Source organism: Phalangium opilio, unplaced genomic scaffold (genome assembly GCF_054372755.1).
Source record: "Phalangium opilio isolate 3A_F unplaced genomic scaffold, DU_Popi_V2 ptg000039l_2, whole genome shotgun sequence".
Lineage (NCBI taxonomy): Eukaryota > Metazoa > Arthropoda > Arachnida > Opiliones > Phalangiidae > Phalangium > Phalangium opilio.
In genome coordinates, this window is record NW_028324163.1 from 67,955 (window position 1) to 85,113 (window position 17,159).

Genomic DNA, 17,159 nt, shown 5'->3' on the forward strand with positions numbered 1-17,159 from the left:
GACTGATTGTGCCTGGTATCCACTTTGGACCATTACCAAAGTTTCTGATGGAATCGATGTCTCCCATTGGGAACTTGTGCTGGGATTCCGCTTTAGGTTCGTCATGTCTGGCATTTCTTGGGTGGAATAAATCCAGTCTTGTTAGCAGTTCGCGTCCAAGTATCAACAGAGCGGGCGACTTCCCTTGAACTTCGGGAGTTCTACGGTAATTAAGTAGAAATTCTTGACTGAAGGGTTCCTTGTTGGAATTTGTTTAAGCCCTCCTCTATAGTATTGACTTCTTCGCAGAGGCCATTCGTGATTTTCTTCAACGCCGTTTCGACTATGCGTACTGATCTTTCGGCTTGCCCATTGGATTCTGGATGATGCGGCGCTATGGTCAGACGATTGATCCCGTTGAGGCTGGTAAATTCTTTAAATTCTGCGCTGGTAAAGCACGTCGCGTTATCCGATATCAAGGTGGGCATTATGCCGTATCGTGTTATGTTTTGACGAAGGATGTTGATTGTCGTTGTAGAAGTGATATTCGACGTTATTTCTATCTCCATCCACTTGGAATATGCATAGACGATTTTGAAGAGATATTTATTCTCAACTGGGCCGGCATAGTCAACATGAACTCTGGTCCATGTTGCATCGGATCTTGGCCATGGTGAAAATGACTTCGGCGGCATTGATGCATTCTCTGTGCAGCTTGAGAAATTTTGAGCGGTTTCTTTGATGTGAAGATCAATTTTCGGCCACCATATCGTAGTTCTGGCTATGTTTGTCATGTGGACTATCCCTTTGTGAGATTCGTGTAACTCTTTCAGCATCCACGGTCGGTATTTCTTCAGAACAATGACTCTAGTGCCCATGAGCAGAATTCCTTTTTCCATGGATATTTCCTCCCGTCTTTTTGACAGTACAGCGAGTTCCTCGTCTTCTATGGGCTTCGTTGTCCATCCATCTTTGAGATATTGCGTTACTTTGGATAAGGTTGGATCATTTATTGTTCCCTCACGCATTTTCTGGCCATTAAATGGTCCGTTGTCGATGGTTTTGATGAGTATAACGTGTTCGGCCATCAGTGGAGGTTCAAAATCTCTGGTTCGAAATGGCAATCTGCTGAGTGCGTCTGCGTTCCCATGGAGTATTCCCTTCTTGTATTTGATGGTGTAATCGTATCCTGACAGCATGAGTGATCATCGTTGTATTCTGGATGCAGCCAAGGCGGGTACTGGTTTATTTTCGGAGAACAGTGACAGTAGCGGCTGATGGACGGTGACTATATGAAACTTTCTTCCCATCAGATAGTCGCGAAAATGTGTGACTCCATAAACGATCGCCAGGGCCTCCCGTTTTATCTGCGAATAGTTCCTTTCCGCAGTTGCCAAGGACCTCGATGCGAAGGAAATAGGATATTCCTTTCCTTCTATCAGGTGGGACAGGACCGCGCCAAGACCAAGTGGTGACGCATCACAGGATAGAGAGACTTCTTTCTTCGGATCGTAATGTACCAGAAACTTTGAAGCTTTTAACGTTTCTTTGGCTTTAAGTAGAGCAGTAGATTGTTCATCGATCCATTCCCATCTTTTGTGTTTAGTCAACAATTCGTGCAGTGGTGCGAGAAGAGTTGAGGCGTCCGGAATGAATCTTGCGTAATAATTGAAGAGTACAAGAAAGGAACGTAACTCTTCTACGGACTTGGGCTCTGGAGCTTCCATGATAGCTTTCAGTTTGTCCTGTTTAGTGTGCAATCCCTGTCCATCGAGGCGATAGCCCAAAAAGTCGATTGATGTTTGCATGAAGAGGCATTTATCGCGTCTTAATTTCAGTCCAGCGTCTTCAAAGGTGGTTAAAACTCTGACCAGCTTCTGAAGGTGATCTTTCGCTGATTTTCCTCTCAAAAAGATGTCGTCTTGATATGGATATACTCCAAGTATTGTTTCCATACACACTCAAAACTAACTGTAAATCTAACCGTACGTTCACAATTTTTTATACAGAAAGTTGCCGTAATTATGATAAACAGCTCAACACTGTAGAATTTACAATAGTTTGCTGTTTTTTATTAGTTTACAGCCCATGCTGTAAAAATACAGCGTAATTTGCCGTTATTTTAATTTACTACCGTAAAAAAACAGTAATATACATTTTGTGGTGTTTAACAGCAGGAAAATGTAAAATGAACCACACATAGATGTTTTATTTCTAAACAGCATTAGCTGTGAAATAAAAATCTAACCATACCGTCAACGTGACAATACAGTCGCACAAGAAAACATTTAGCAGTTATTTTATTCATTTCAGAATAAAACTCTTTCCCTTAATAGGCCTTTTCAAAAAGTCCCCTATACAAAATATGTAGCCGGGGGAAAAAGCAGAGATGGAAGGCATTTTTCCCTCCCTAATTTCTGCGCGCGCATCTATGAAACGTCATTTTTAAAATCGCCTATTGTTTCCAAGTGCAACCTGACGCAATAGAGTTGTTACCGCGTTGGCTTGCACTGTCAAAAATCCGTAATCGGTGTAATTTGAGAGTGATTAGCCCCTTGTCAAATTCCCTTTCGAGTAACGTGACCTAATGAACAAGTTTTTTCAGGTCGTATTATATAACGTGTGCCCGTATTTGTTAGGTATGTTTACCGTTTCATCTACTTTTAAATTATGAATTTGGGCGGTTATGTTTTACTACTGCGCTTGGACAAAAAAGGGGATAAAATTAAAGATAGTACTTACACTACATTCTTGGAAGATTTAAGAATTGACGAAACTAAAAACTTTGATGACAAAAGATATGTGAGATCATCCTTTTTATATTGGTGTATTAGGTACATATATTAGGGGATGAGAAGGCAACCTGACCCACATAGTACTCATGGTGTGTTAGATTTTGTTACGCTATATAGTTTAGGTTTGGTTCTGTTAGCTTTGCTTTAACGGGGGATAAGGTTGCCGTCTTTTATCCCTATAATATATTGTTTCGTTACCTTTGTTTAAATTTACTTTAGAGAAAACGAGCTTTAAATTTTCGTATTTTTAAAGATCTTAGCGAGGGGCCAGTCACTCAGCGTAATTGTTGTACACGCTTGTACCCTTGATTGTACTAAATTGATTACGCGTAAACTTTAAAGGCCCTGCCTTTGAGAGTTCTAAAATGATTACGCGTAATCCGTAATCGGTGTACAGCATGGAGGAAGAAGGGCTGTGTACAGGGAATATGAGAGTGGATATCCCCTCGGATCTTAGTACTAAAAAGATTTGTTGTGCTTCAATACTAAGTACGATACTATTTAGTATCGAATATCAACGTTATCATAATAATAATAAAGTTACGGTAAAACTCTATGTATATATTAAATATTTTAAACTAAGGATGGTAACGATAGTTTACAAATTATGGTCTTTTACGCTGATATAAAACAAGATTTAATATTTTAGATGTTTAACTGCTCATTCGAAATGCATGTAGAAACTGATGAGTTCGAGAACGGTTATTATGTAAGACGTCACTAATCACTATAAATTGAGGTTCCAGCATTACAACTGTTGAACGTTACTAACTGAACTAAAGTGGTAAGTCTATCGTAATGTTTTAAGTAGATTCATAGTCGTTTTATTATCAAATTTACTGAATTTGCAAAAATTCCCAACATATTTTTGAAATAGAGAGTTTCGCTTTCGTCAGGGAGAGGCAGCGTGAATAGCGCCAAAGAATTTAAATGTAAGGAATGGAAAGTTTCCATTGCTTGCTTTTAACTTCTTTGTTTGCATTAGGCAGCCTCTCCCTCTCTCCCGCGCCCCCTAAACGTTCCTGCTTCAAAACTTCTACCTGGGGCCTAACCTCTATTGAGTTCCTTCGTCACTCGTCAGTACGGTCACTCGAATTCGATCAGTTTACTTTTTTTTTTGCAATCGCGGTTATCGGGAGGCCGCAATTTTTTGGTTTTTTAAATCGTGATTACCGATTACGCTCGATTTAATTGGACTTGTGAAGTTTTGACATTGAAATAGGAAGTGTGGAACGTCTGCACATTTGGAGGTGAAACATTAAGTGTAAGTTTGATTTTTGTAATCATTTGTAAGAGTGCATGATTCTTTCAACATTTAGGGTCTCATGGTTAAACGCTTTAGGTAAATGGTCCATAAAGGTTCACTTTTGTGCTGCGTACGTTGTTTGAACAGGGAAACGAAAATTAATAGAAACTTTAGGCTTAACTCTAGCTCGTTATGTATGTTCCCTAAACTTATTTTTCCCGAAAAAAATGCAAATATTCATAGCAGCTCTAGTAAATTCATAAAAAACGGAAAGTAGTAAAAGTAAGGGAATTATAATTATTGAGAAAAAAGTTAAAAATCCTTAATATTAATTTGAATACATAGATGGAGGGAGAACCCGAAGGTCTAATCACTCTCAGATTCTTTGTACACCAATTACGAATTACGCTGAGTGACTGGCCCCTCGGGTGAACCAGTTCCATTCATTCACCCAAAATAGCTATCTTCACAGAAAACAAAGTTATGGAATGGAATTCCTACCAGAGCTTTATAAAATCCGCTGAAAAACGGGAAAATAGGGGGGGGGGGTAGTAAAAACAATTTTCGGTACATTTCGTCGTTTAGTTTTAGTCCTTTTCGCATGGGGCATTGACCTCCTCGTCTTATCTCTGTCATCCCCTACCTCAACTGTGGGCAAGAAAGCAGCGCATAGGCACCGCGGTGTTCCCTAGATTTACCCCCGTTTTCACCACGCATGGATCACGGCTGCCTATACTGATTCTCTCTCCCTCTTTCTCTCCTCTCTGTTCCTACAAAAGCAGGGAGAGGAAGAGGTCGCCTATGCTAACATAACTCTAATCTAGCGGGAAGGGGTAGAAAACGGGGGTACGAAATTATTATGTTCCTCTCGACACCTGGAGGATAATTCACCATGCCCAAAGTGACGTCACGAATTCTTTATATTTATATTCTTTGGCGCTATATGTGGGTTTCCATATTCACTACGTAAGAGCTGAACTCGCAGGCGCAAAGAAGACAAATAGATCGCCAAAATTTCCCTGCAGGTGGCTGTACAATAGCAATGTAAAATTTCCATAGAACCGCTCCTTGGGACCAACTCGCGAGATGTTTTAGCATTAAACCCGTCTTCTTAACCCCTTTTAGCCTATCTCAATACTTCACTGAAGATTGAAGAATTTGGAAACCCACCTATTCACGCTGCCTCTACCTGAAAAGGCGAGCCTTTCTCTCGGGCAAAAATAAGTTGGGATTTTTACATCATAATTTTTACCCTTTCAAGGACGGATCCTAGTATAGTGTAGAACCAAGTTCTCCATCCATCGAAATCATTACCAAATAGATTAATTATAGATAGTTTTCACACATGGAGGATTCATACCATTTACACCAGGAGGCCGGGCTATCTGGCGGACAAAAACCCGTCTGCTTTTGTCCTCCAGATAGCCCGGCTTCCTGGTGTAAATGGTATGAATCCTCCATGTGTGAAAACTATCTATTCTAGCTTTTTCGCTTTGTGAAAGCTTCGACTGAATCTTGTTGTTTGACGCTTCTCCGAGGGGCCAGTCACTCAGCGTAATCGGTGTAGAAGCATGTACCTTTGACTGTACTAAATCGATTACTCGTAATCTTTAAACGTCCCGCCCTTAACAGTGCTAAAATAATTACGCGTAATCCGTAATCGGTGTACAGGTAATTTGAGAGTGATTAGCCCCTCGCGCTTCTTCTCCATGCCTATATGGGAATTTACAACTAGTGCAACATTAGATTTCGTCGAGGGGCTAATCACTCTCGGATTCCCTGTACACCAATTTCGGATTACTCGTAATAATTTTAGCACTGTGAAATGCAGGGATTTTAAAGATTACGCGTAATCACCAGTCACAGGTACAGTGTGTACACCGATTACTCTAAGTGACTGGCCCCTCGGATTTTAAAGTATCATATTTATAACTGATAAATCTATAAGTAGTATACTTCAACCATAGCAAAATATTTAGATAGAAATTTTACATCTCTTATTTTCTATAGACTTCCACCCCTCCCACCGCCCAGTTTTAAAAGGTTTCTGATAAAATGAAGCCCACGAGAAACTGCGCTGTTTGCTTTTCATCTTTCGAGACAATCGAAAATTACATGAAACATTACAAACTCCACCAGAATGTGCCCAATGTTCAATATCCTTGCGGCTTTGATTCATGCGAGCAAACATTTTCAAATTATAACTCTCTAAAAAGCCATTGTCAAAGACAGCATAGAAAAAGACCACACGTTGAAAACGACACAAGAAATATACCTGGCACAAATTTAGCGCATTCTATCCAGTGTTATGTTGGGGATTGCAGTGAAGGTTTTATGAATTTTAAGGGTCTAATGAGACATCTAAAATATCACATAATGCAAGGCATTGGCGTGGCCTGTCCTTACAAATGCAAAGAACTAAAATACTTCACAATAATATCTTCCTTTACGGCACATATATCACGATATCACAAAGGGGAAATAGAACCCCCCGAAAAGCGTTATCTCACAAAAAGATCTTTATCTTCCCCGGAAAAAATTGCCCAAAACTCCACTGAGTTTAATTTCGACAACAGTGATAATAATGTTTCAAAAATAAATTATAATGAAGAAACCGACTGTACTGATCCTGAAACCCACTTTGCTAGAAATTTAGGGCTTTTTTATTTAAAACTTGAAACGAAAAGGCTAATTCCGGTATCAACCATACAGACCATAATCGAAGAGTTTCAATTTTTAAGAGATATTGAAAATGATTACAATGAAAAAAAATTAAGAGTTAAACTTAATGATATGGCACTTGACGAAAACGTTGTTTCGGAAATTTTGAGAGCAGTAAAAGAAAGCGATTTACTAAAAACAACAAATGACTACAATTTTAAAACTGCATATCGCCGTGACGCATTTAACGAATCACATCTGAACTTTGTATCTCCAGTTAGCGTTTCACTTGGGTACCACGAAGGGAAAAAACTATTTTACCACTATGTCCCTATTAAATCTTCGCTTAAAACATTCTTATCTAACCCCGAAGTAGCAAAAACTCTTCAATTTCCAAAGCCCACTTACGAAAAGGGCTCCAATTATGTTCTAAAAGACGTAACAGATGGTAAAGTTTATAGCGATATTTTTGGGTCTTCGGAATTAAATACAATCTACTTAATAGTGTTTCAAGATGGGTTTCAGATAGTTAATCCACTTGGCTCAGCAAAAACCAAAAATAAACTAATTGGGGTGTATTATACGGTCTTAAATCTTCCCCCAGAAAAGAGGTCCAATATCGACCATATTCAATTAATATCTCTTTGCAAGGAATCGGACATGAAAAAAAAGGGTGTGACGAAATTCTTTAGTAAGCTGGTGGATGATCTTAAAGATCTCGAAACAAATGGAATCGAGTTGTCTAACGGAAAACTTGCAAATGTCAAGCTTTTTTGCCTAGTAGGGGATAATCTTGGTTCTCACGAAGTAGGGGGTTTCCAACTCGCGTTTGCCAATGGGAAAATCTGTCGTTTTTGTGAAATTGACCATGTAGATATTGAAAATGATGTTGAAGCCCCAAAAAGATCTGTTGAAAATTACCAATCTGCTGTACTAGAGTTAAACACGGGTGAGAATGACTCTGTAAGAGGAATTAAATTCAATTCCCCATTTCATATTTTGAAAGTCTTTCACGTTTGTAATCCCGGATTACCACCCTGTTTAGCCCATGACCTCTTTGAGGGAATCGTGGCTTACGATCTACGTCTTTTTCTAAATAACTTGATTAAAGTTAAAAAATGGATTACATTACCACACCTAAATTTTCTAATTACCCACTTTAAATACCTTGGAAGTGACGCTAATAGCAAGCCGTGCCCCCAAATAGATACATCAACAAAGCTAACAGGAAATGCCTCTCAAAATTGGTGCATGCTTAGGATGCTTTCCATGATTTTGCGGGATTACGTTAAAGATGCATCCGATCCAGTGTGGTCTCTTTATTTACAATTGAAGTTAATTGTCGAATTCATTTGTGGCCCAAAAATATCGAAAGACGATGTATCTATTCTAATTGGGCTGCTAGACCAATACAAATCAGATTTATTAGAGTATTTTCCTAACTATAGACTTAAACCTAAACATCATTACGTCTTTGCACATTATCCAGAGTTAATATTGCAATTTGGTCCGTTAATAAGGGTTTTCACTCTAAGATTCGAAAGCAAAAACGGTTTTTTTAAAAAATTCGCTAGGCAAACAAAGAATTTTGTAAATCCAACGAAATCTCTCGCAGTCAAGCACCAAAAACTCCAAGCCTATTTATCAAGCGGATCATATTTTGGCCCTAATTTGGATTTTAATTTTCACGGGGGTACAAAATTTTCAAGAAAATATTTTGACGATGAGTGTGTTAAAGAAGCAGCGGGAAGGTTTCATCTAAATGAAATAAACAGTATATCTATCCCCAAGCTCTCTTATTTGGGGACAGAGTACGAAGTAGGCCATTTCATTGTCATTCGCAGTACCGAAGATGGCATTGATTTCGGGAAACTTGAGACTTTAATAGTAAAGAACAATGAGATATTTTTCCTAATGCGGAAATTTTCGTCAGTGTTAAATCTCACTCTCTTCGTTTATGAATTGTCTGAACTGAATGAATCGACCATAATACCGATTAAAGATGCCAATGACTACTACCCTTTACGAGGGTACCGATTTAATGGGAAAGAACACGTCTCATTAAAGCACCGAGTACATCACAGTCTTAGAGATGTCTCGTTGTAAAATGTAAGACAGACATTTATGAAGTATTGTGGAATTACAATAATATTTAATAATAATATCATTAGGGTTAGGTGCTTGTGTATAAGGAAACAATTTAAATGAAAATAACATAGATTTTAAGCATGCCTCTGAATGCAGTATGGCAAAACAAGTCGTCTAACGTTCTTAACGGTTTTAATATTTTAATAAATGCATTAAATGTGTAATTAACGTCTTTTTTAATGAAAACTATTTAATTGCTATTAGAGTCAATGTAAAAAGGATAATTAGAACATTTAACAGTTTTAAAACTTGTATAGGAAGTAAAAATTTATTTACAGATGACCAGTAATGAAGCTATGGAAACGGGTGAAGAGGAAACTAAGACTCTCATTGAAAAACATTTGTTACTCGCATTGCCGCAACTGTCAAAAAATCAAACTAGTCTAGCCAAGGTACTCGATTGTATATTAGCGCTAGGAGTTGAAAAACCGTCAGAATTTCACCTTATCAACCAAGATGATATCGACAAATCAATTTTGAAGCCTATTCAAATTAGAAAAATTCAGCAGTACGTAGAAAAAGACACTGGGACAAGTGATGAAACTATATCGAAGATTTCTGACGATCAAGCCAGTGGCTCAGCCAAAAAAGTATTAATAGCCTTTTCTAATTAACTTCCCTAAGTGTTTTCCACCATTAATTAGCAAAACTCTTATACTCCAATCAATTTTATAAAGGCAGTTGAATATAATTTAAAAATAAAGATACAGCATTGACTACCATATCTTGTTCCCTGCCGCTAACTTTAAAATTATCAAATTTATATCAAGCGCAACTGCACATAACCTTTAAAAACAGTAAACAAATAAGGGCCATTTGCAAGAATCACTTCATTTAGAGTTTTTAATTTTTACTTTCTCAAAAGTGGAAAATTTCTTAGATTAAATTTAAACATTATTGTTTTTAATCTTCATTAAATGGATTTTTTTTTTCAGGTTTGTCAAACCAGAGCACCAAAATCTAATTGGGTCGAAATGTATAAGATTGATCCAGAAATGTTTCGCAAAAGTGTCAAATGTGCGTTATTAAGTGGGAAAAATCTCAATAAAAAAACCCGAAAAAATGCTGTACAGGATCTCTTGAACGATATTTTAAAAGTTTGCCCAAGACCATTGACAAGCCAGCTTATGGAAATTGCTAAGATGTTATATTGTGCATACCCGGAAGCAATATGCGACAAATACGATGGAGCAATTTTAGGTTGTGGATACTCAAGATTTGGTTATCAATTAAAAACCCGGATAGAAAATATGACCAGGGATAAGGATAACAACATACCAAATGTTAGAAAATCGCAAAAATCCAAGTATGTTAAAAGAGCAGACTGCATCAATTCTCACCCTCAAGTTGAACTATGCGAAAAAGAGAGTGCATTAGCGGCTCAAACCGACCTTAAGGCCCTTTCTCACGAACTCAATCCAGACACAGAAGTAGTGAAAAAGAAGCTTCATGAGAGTTATGTTTTACAAAGGGCTGATTTAAACAACGAGCTCCATGGGAAACAACTTCATGAAAATTGGCCTTTTCTATTTGAAATCTATGGCATTTACTTGCATAACCAGTTATTGCTCCAGAAAGATATAGGAAGTCTCTTCGCTAAATTTTTCATGGAAAATGGTAAGAAGATATTGGTTTTTTTTCTCGAAATCAGAGAAATCATGAAAAAATATGATAGCAAATTTTCATTCGATAGTCAAAATTCTGTAGCCTGCATCATCCAATTACTTCTGACACATTTTAAAGAAGACCAGCAATGCCTTTTTCCTTGCTACGAGGTACTATTTTATCTTATTGTCGGAAATGATTGTAGACACTTTTCTGTATATTGTTTTCATATTTTATAGCCAGGAACTGATCTGAATTCTATTCAAAAGAAAATTAAAGCCCATCCATGTCTGGTGATATCTGGTTCGTTTTAACTCCATGTTTTTTAATGGTTTTTTCCTCGTTCAACATATTAATTGTTTTTTTTTACAGGGAGAGACATATTTACGGCTGACAACTTCATGGTTGCATTAGATAACCATATTGTGAATGACCATGTGAAAGGAGAACATCTGATGGATGCTTTGGGAGCGCTCTTAGGGACGTATTACATGGTTAATGTTAGCTATCCACCTGACTGCGCTTGCTTTTTGTAGTTTTTTCAACGGTAATGTCCTATACTCTACCGAAAAATAATACACCTTATTTACAAAAATATTTTTGTTTTTGAAAATAGTTGTGCGGCCAAAATTAACCCACAAGAGGCGCAGGCAAGAAAAAAACCACCATCAATAAACCAAAAGGTTTTGGCTCTAATCAACAAGCTAGGAAACTATGAATGGTCAAGCGAAAGGTAATATGTATTTCCAAAACTGAGCGCCAAATTACGACTAATTCAAAAATGTTTTTTTATAATTGTTAATCGCTTTTTACAAATTTAGAGAGTTTTAAATATTTATGAAAGGGTTTATATAATATAAAACTGAAGAAACATTTTCACCATGCATTTTCGAAATACACTATTTATTTGAAATAAAATAATTTTGAATTATGTCCTATTTGACGTCTCACAACTTAAGAGAAATAATTAGGAAAATGTTTTCCTACTTGATCTTACTTTTATTTTATCATTTTAGTGATATCAACATAATTGATAATTTGGAGGAAGACTAACCCTCGCCGATTTTTAATACGTTTAATAACTTTTAAAATTCAAAATAAACCATTTGTTATTCAATTGCTTTTCAAATTTCTTCCTGACTTATACAAAACAACTGTTTAAATTATGGTAAAATCTCGAAAATTAAAGGCCCTACTATTTTCAAATTTACAAGTTACTCCCAAGAAAACAGCGAGCTTTAGGGAAATGAAGGAAGGGTATGGGGTAATAAAAACTACAATTATAGTAAAATATATTGTTCAAGCTAATATAAAAACTGCAACGAAAAGAAATATTATAAGAGCTTGGTGTGAACAAAACAGCAAACTTCATAAAATTAACATGGTAAAACGTTCAAGATAACAGCAACGTTTGTTAAATAAAGAGTTGAGGTTGTCTTACAGAAAACCCAACAATTTGTAACAAAAACAGTAAGCTTTGTTAAAATATACGGTTAAAATTGATGTCTTATGTACATCAATTAATATTAAAATTTATGGTTTAAGCGCCATCTTTTTAACAGCAACCAATAATATAATTTACAGTTTAAGTGGTGTTTTAAAAACAGCAAGCAATTTTGAAATTTACGGTTTTGGTTGCTGCCAAAACCACAACAACAACACTAATAACATTGCCTATTAATGTTTTTTTACAGTGGCTTCTGTGGTTTTTTAAACCTTAAGTGCTATTATTTTTACTGCTAGCATAACTGTAATAGTGATAGTTAACTAAACACTTAAATAAACATTTACTACGCAGTGAAAAAAACTGCCAGTGTACTTAGTTAAATTAACAGCAACCTGCTGGCATCAGGTGCTGCCAGTAGGTTGCTGTAATTTTGAAAGCAAGATTTTTCTGTGTGTACATCGTTGAAAGATAGCAGACGCTGATGCTATCCCAAAGGGCAAGCGATTGTAAGTGTAGAGGCCTTTAGGTGTGTTGATTGCAACCAGCTTCTTTGATTCGTCATCAAGCATCAGCTGGTTGTAGGCGTCCTTCATTTCCAGTCTGGTGAAGATCTTGCAACCTGCCATGGACGCAAAGATGTCATCTGCCCTTGGTAGTGGGTACTTCTCGATATTGATGACTTTGTTGGCTGTGACCTTGAAACCGCCACATATTCTCACGTTTTTGTTCTTCATGACTGGTACAATGGGTGCTGCATACTCTGAGAATAGGATTGGTGATATGATGTTAGCTCTTTCCTGTCTTGTCAATTCGGCATCGACGTTGTCCTTCAGAGCGTGGGGAACGGAACGTGGTTTGAAAAATCGTGGTACTGCGTTGGGTTTGACGTAAAGATGAATCTTGACATCCTTGAGGCAACCAACAGCGTCATCGAACAGCTTCTCATGTTTGTCCAGTATTTGAAGAAGCGTGGAATTTTGTTCCTGTGAACGGCAGTCTTGTATAGAGTTGACTGATCCCGTCTTTCTCGAAATAATGTTAAACTCGGAGAATATCCAAGTGCGGCCGCATAAGTCCGGTCTTGATTCAACGGATACCACCATCAGAGGTAACTCAAGTGATTTTCCTCCTGACCGGACCTTCAATTTGACTTCTCCTTCGATGCGAACTGAATGACCTGACCACGAATATAGGCCAACGTTCGTCGGTTGAAGTGGAATTTCCCGTGCGATCCGCTTGTAAGTTTTCTTGGAGATGATCGTGTGCGCGGATCCCGTATCTATCTCCAATCTTACTGGATGATTATTGACTTTGAAGTCCATTATAGGCCAGGACAGATAGGCCAAAAAAGGCCTTGACCTAGAACATTTGAACATAAAGACGAAAATTGGCACATGTGTTGTTTTTGACTCAACAAAAATTATACTAAAAGTCCCCTGCTGTAGAGCGCGAGCTTTCGCCGCCATCTTGGAAAATGGCAGCCGTGAATTACAGCTACAATGTATTCCACGTTCTTCTTCAAAAATTATGAAAAATGGTACGCATTATGATTGGAACCACATGAACATCATGGCAAAATTTTACAGCTCTGTGGTCAATAGTTTGGTCGCCATATTGGAAAATGGCCGCCGTGAATGCTAGGTACAGTATATTTCACCATGTTGTTGGAAAATTATGAAAATTGATAGGTATTATAATCAGAGTTGTATGAATCTCATAGTAAAATATTGAAGCAATTTGTCAGAAAGTTTGGCCACCATGTTGGAAAATGGCCGCCATCAATGCCATTTAGATACAGTATATGGTTCAAAAATTATGAAAATTGATAATTATTATGTTGAAGACCGTCTAAATATCATACTTGAATATTGAAGACGTGCTACTGATAGTTTGGGCGCCATCTTCGAAAATGACTGCTCGAAGTGCCAAATATATTACAGATATATAAATTTTTTCGATATTTTTTTATTGAGTAGATGATTTTCATGAACGTAAAAAAAGCCATAAAAATAACTATTTTCGAGTCTAAATTATCGACCCATCTTCAAAAATGGTTTCTGAAATATTACTATCCTTAAATCTGGAAAAAAGAAAAGGAAAGTCATATTACTCGGATTTTGGTGAGGAAAAACCGTTTTATGTGGGGTATATACATTCTGGTGTCGTTACACTGAGAGAAATTTCTGTGTTTTCTACTGAAATATTTTACAGTATTGAAATGTTCGAAAGTTTCACTTAGATTATCTGCAGAAAATGGGAACAGTGAAGTAGATTTTATGAAATACAGTTTTCGTCTGTATATTTTACCAACGTTACTGTTAATTTTACTAGAAACTGTAAAAATAACAGATGCACTTCAGTAATACTTGATCTAAAATTGGTTTTGTAAATTTAACAGAAGCATTTTACGGGAAAAACTAAAAAGTACACTAAAAATTGTAAAAAATACAGCTCCAATTCTGTAATACGTTATTATGGTATATTCTGTAATATGTACAGTCGCCGCAATTAAAAACTTTCTCTCTCGCGACGTCTTGTTTCAATCATAAGCCGCAAATTATTGATCTGATACAATGGGTATAAAAAAACGTATCTTATATTGTTGTTTCAATAAATTTTTTACTAAGTGTTTTTTTTTACACTCTCCACTTTCCATTTCCAACTGCTAAATAGGGGGTTTTGAATGATTGGGATGATTTTAAAGAGAAGGTGAACAGTTGAGCATAGCTCGTCCGAATTACCGAATGACATTCCAGTAAAGGGAAAGTGATGTAAATTGCAATTTTCTGAATACACGTCCTCCACGGAATCAATGCCCTGAGCCATATTCTTATGGATAGAGATACCCTTTAATGTTGCACAAAGATATAATCAACAATTGTGGAATGAAACTTCAAATCTTCCTAGGGTGAAGAAAACTGAAGATATGGCCACGGATGCGACATTCTGGTCCACTATGGTTCGCAAATGCCAGGGGTGGAGAAAGATTTATATCTAGATTAGTGGGCGATTCTTGATGTCAGATTCAACATAAGTCTGCACGAACGTTTGGTTGAAAACGGCGCATTTCGGGGAGAACCATCTAGAAATTCAATGGCCAACCAATTCCCTCAATATGTCACCCATTGAAAACCGCTTGGTGGAGGAAATAAAGGTTCACTGAAAAGGAGAATACCCACATTCAAAGTATAGCATGGGTCACAAAGTGGTGCCTACATTTGAGAAAGTAGTTGTGTTCATTGTCTTCAACTAATTGGGATTCGCCATAATCAAAATGACGAACCTTTCTCAAGAAACCCTTTATTTACAATTCCAAATTAGTATTATACTAAAGTTCCACTTGTCTTAGCAGTGTATCCGATGGCAAATTATGGTCTTTTTGACAATCAATGAAATCTGCTGAGCTGCACGAAGTATTAAATCCTTGAAGGTTAAGTAAGGACGCAATTAATGCAGAGTGTGTATATATTTTATTGAGAACAACCCAACCAACTTAACAAGTTAAATAAAGAATAAACACACTTTGCTAATTACTATCCAACATTTATTCTTAATTATGAACATGGTTAGGATAAATACATTTATACGTTTTCAATATTAATTTCATTATGCGATTAGTATTTGATCATTTTCCCGTTGGCGTTTACAACCTGTTGCATTCTCTGCGGCATTGATGAAAACAGATTGTTTATATAATCGGGCCGCTCACCAACCTCTTCCCATGCGGCCTGGATGATGGTGAATAGTTCGTCCTTATCATTGGGAATTATATTGTTCTGGGATACAATCCTTTTCATAATCGCCCAGACGTTTTCGATTGGAGATAAGTCGGGTGAATTTCTGGGCCAGTTCATTAGATCTATTTCCGGATGATTCTCATTCAAATACGCCACGGTGGCACGTGACTTGTGTATACTCGAATTATCTTGTTGAAATATAAATTTACCGTCCGGAAAATGATTGTCTTCGACATGAGGGAAAAACGTATGTTCCAATACATCAATATATTTATCGGAATTAAGGTTCCCTTCTATTCGTGCTAAGGTGCCAATTCCATGTTGTGAAATATAACCCCACACTGGCACAGAAAACCGTCCGCTCTTCTGGATTGAATGAATGTTAGCCGCATCATATCGGGTCCCTTTCTCTCTCCACACTCTTACGTGATGGTCCGTAGATGAACAAAATGTTGATTCGTCGCTGATGACAACTTCATTCCATTCGTTCCTCCAGTGAAGGTAAGCGCGCGCAAATGCTAGGCGTTCTTGTTCGTGCTCTGGTTTCAGATATGGCTTCTCCGCGGCGATACGATTGTGTAGCCCAACGTCACGTAATCGGTTTCTAATCGTTGTTTCCGACGCTTCCAATTCCATGATGGATTTTACAGATCGAACAGTGGTGGTAGGATTATTCACAACAAGAGCAGCAATAACGTCGTCTTCTTCTGCAGTGGTAACGCGTGAAGTTTTAGGTCTTGGTTTTTCTGTCAATCGCCCATTTTCACCATAAGCGGCTAGCCATGACATCACGGTTGGCTTTGAACAGCCCAGTTGCTGCGCAATAAAAGGAATACCCCTACCAGCCTCATGTAACGCAACGAGCCTATTGCGTTCTTCCTGTGATAATCTTGGCATACTGACTGGTGAGAGAGTGAGACAAACTGATAGTCTTTATATAACAATTTAAGGTAAGAAATATATTCTAACATATATTTGTTCTATCAGTTTGTCTCACTCTCTCACCAGTCAGTATGCCAAGATTATCACAGGAAGAACGCAATAGGCTCGTTGCGTTACATGAGGCTGGTAGGGGTATTCCTTTTATTGCGCAGCAACTGGGCTGTTCAAAGCCAACCGTGATGTCATGGCTAGCCGCTTATGGTGAAAATGGGCGATTGACAGAAAAACCAAGACCTAAAACTTCACGCGTTACCACTGCAGAAGAAGACGACGTTATTGCTGCTCTTGTTGTGAATAATCCTACCACCACTGTTCGATCTGTAAAATCCATCATGGAATTGGAAGCGTCGGAAACAACGATTAGAAACCGATTACGTGACGTTGGGCTACACAGTCGTATCGCCGCGGAGAAGCCATATCTCAAACCAGAGCACGAACAAGAACGTCTAGCATTTGCGCGCGCTCACCTTCACTGGAGGAACGAATGGAATGAAGTTGTCATCAGCGAAGAATCAACATTTTGTTCATCTACGGACCATCACGTAAGAGTGTGGAGAGAGAAAGGGACCCGATATGATGCGGCTAACATTCATTCAATC

At 37.6% G+C, this 17,159-nt stretch overlaps 1 protein-coding gene across 1 annotated transcript; it reads left to right on the forward strand.

Moving 5' to 3' along the window:
* Positions 1 to 9,107: 9,107 nt before the first annotated feature.
* Positions 9,108 to 10,970, forward strand: LOC149680080 (uncharacterized). The gene is made up of 4 exons (XM_089834664.1): positions 9,108 to 9,419; positions 9,765 to 10,604; positions 10,674 to 10,737; positions 10,807 to 10,970. The coding sequence occupies exons 1-4, from the start codon at positions 9,108 to 9,110 to the stop codon at positions 10,968 to 10,970; spliced, it is 1,380 nt and encodes a 459-aa protein (XP_089690790.1).
* Positions 10,971 to 17,159: the final 6,189 nt, after the last annotated feature.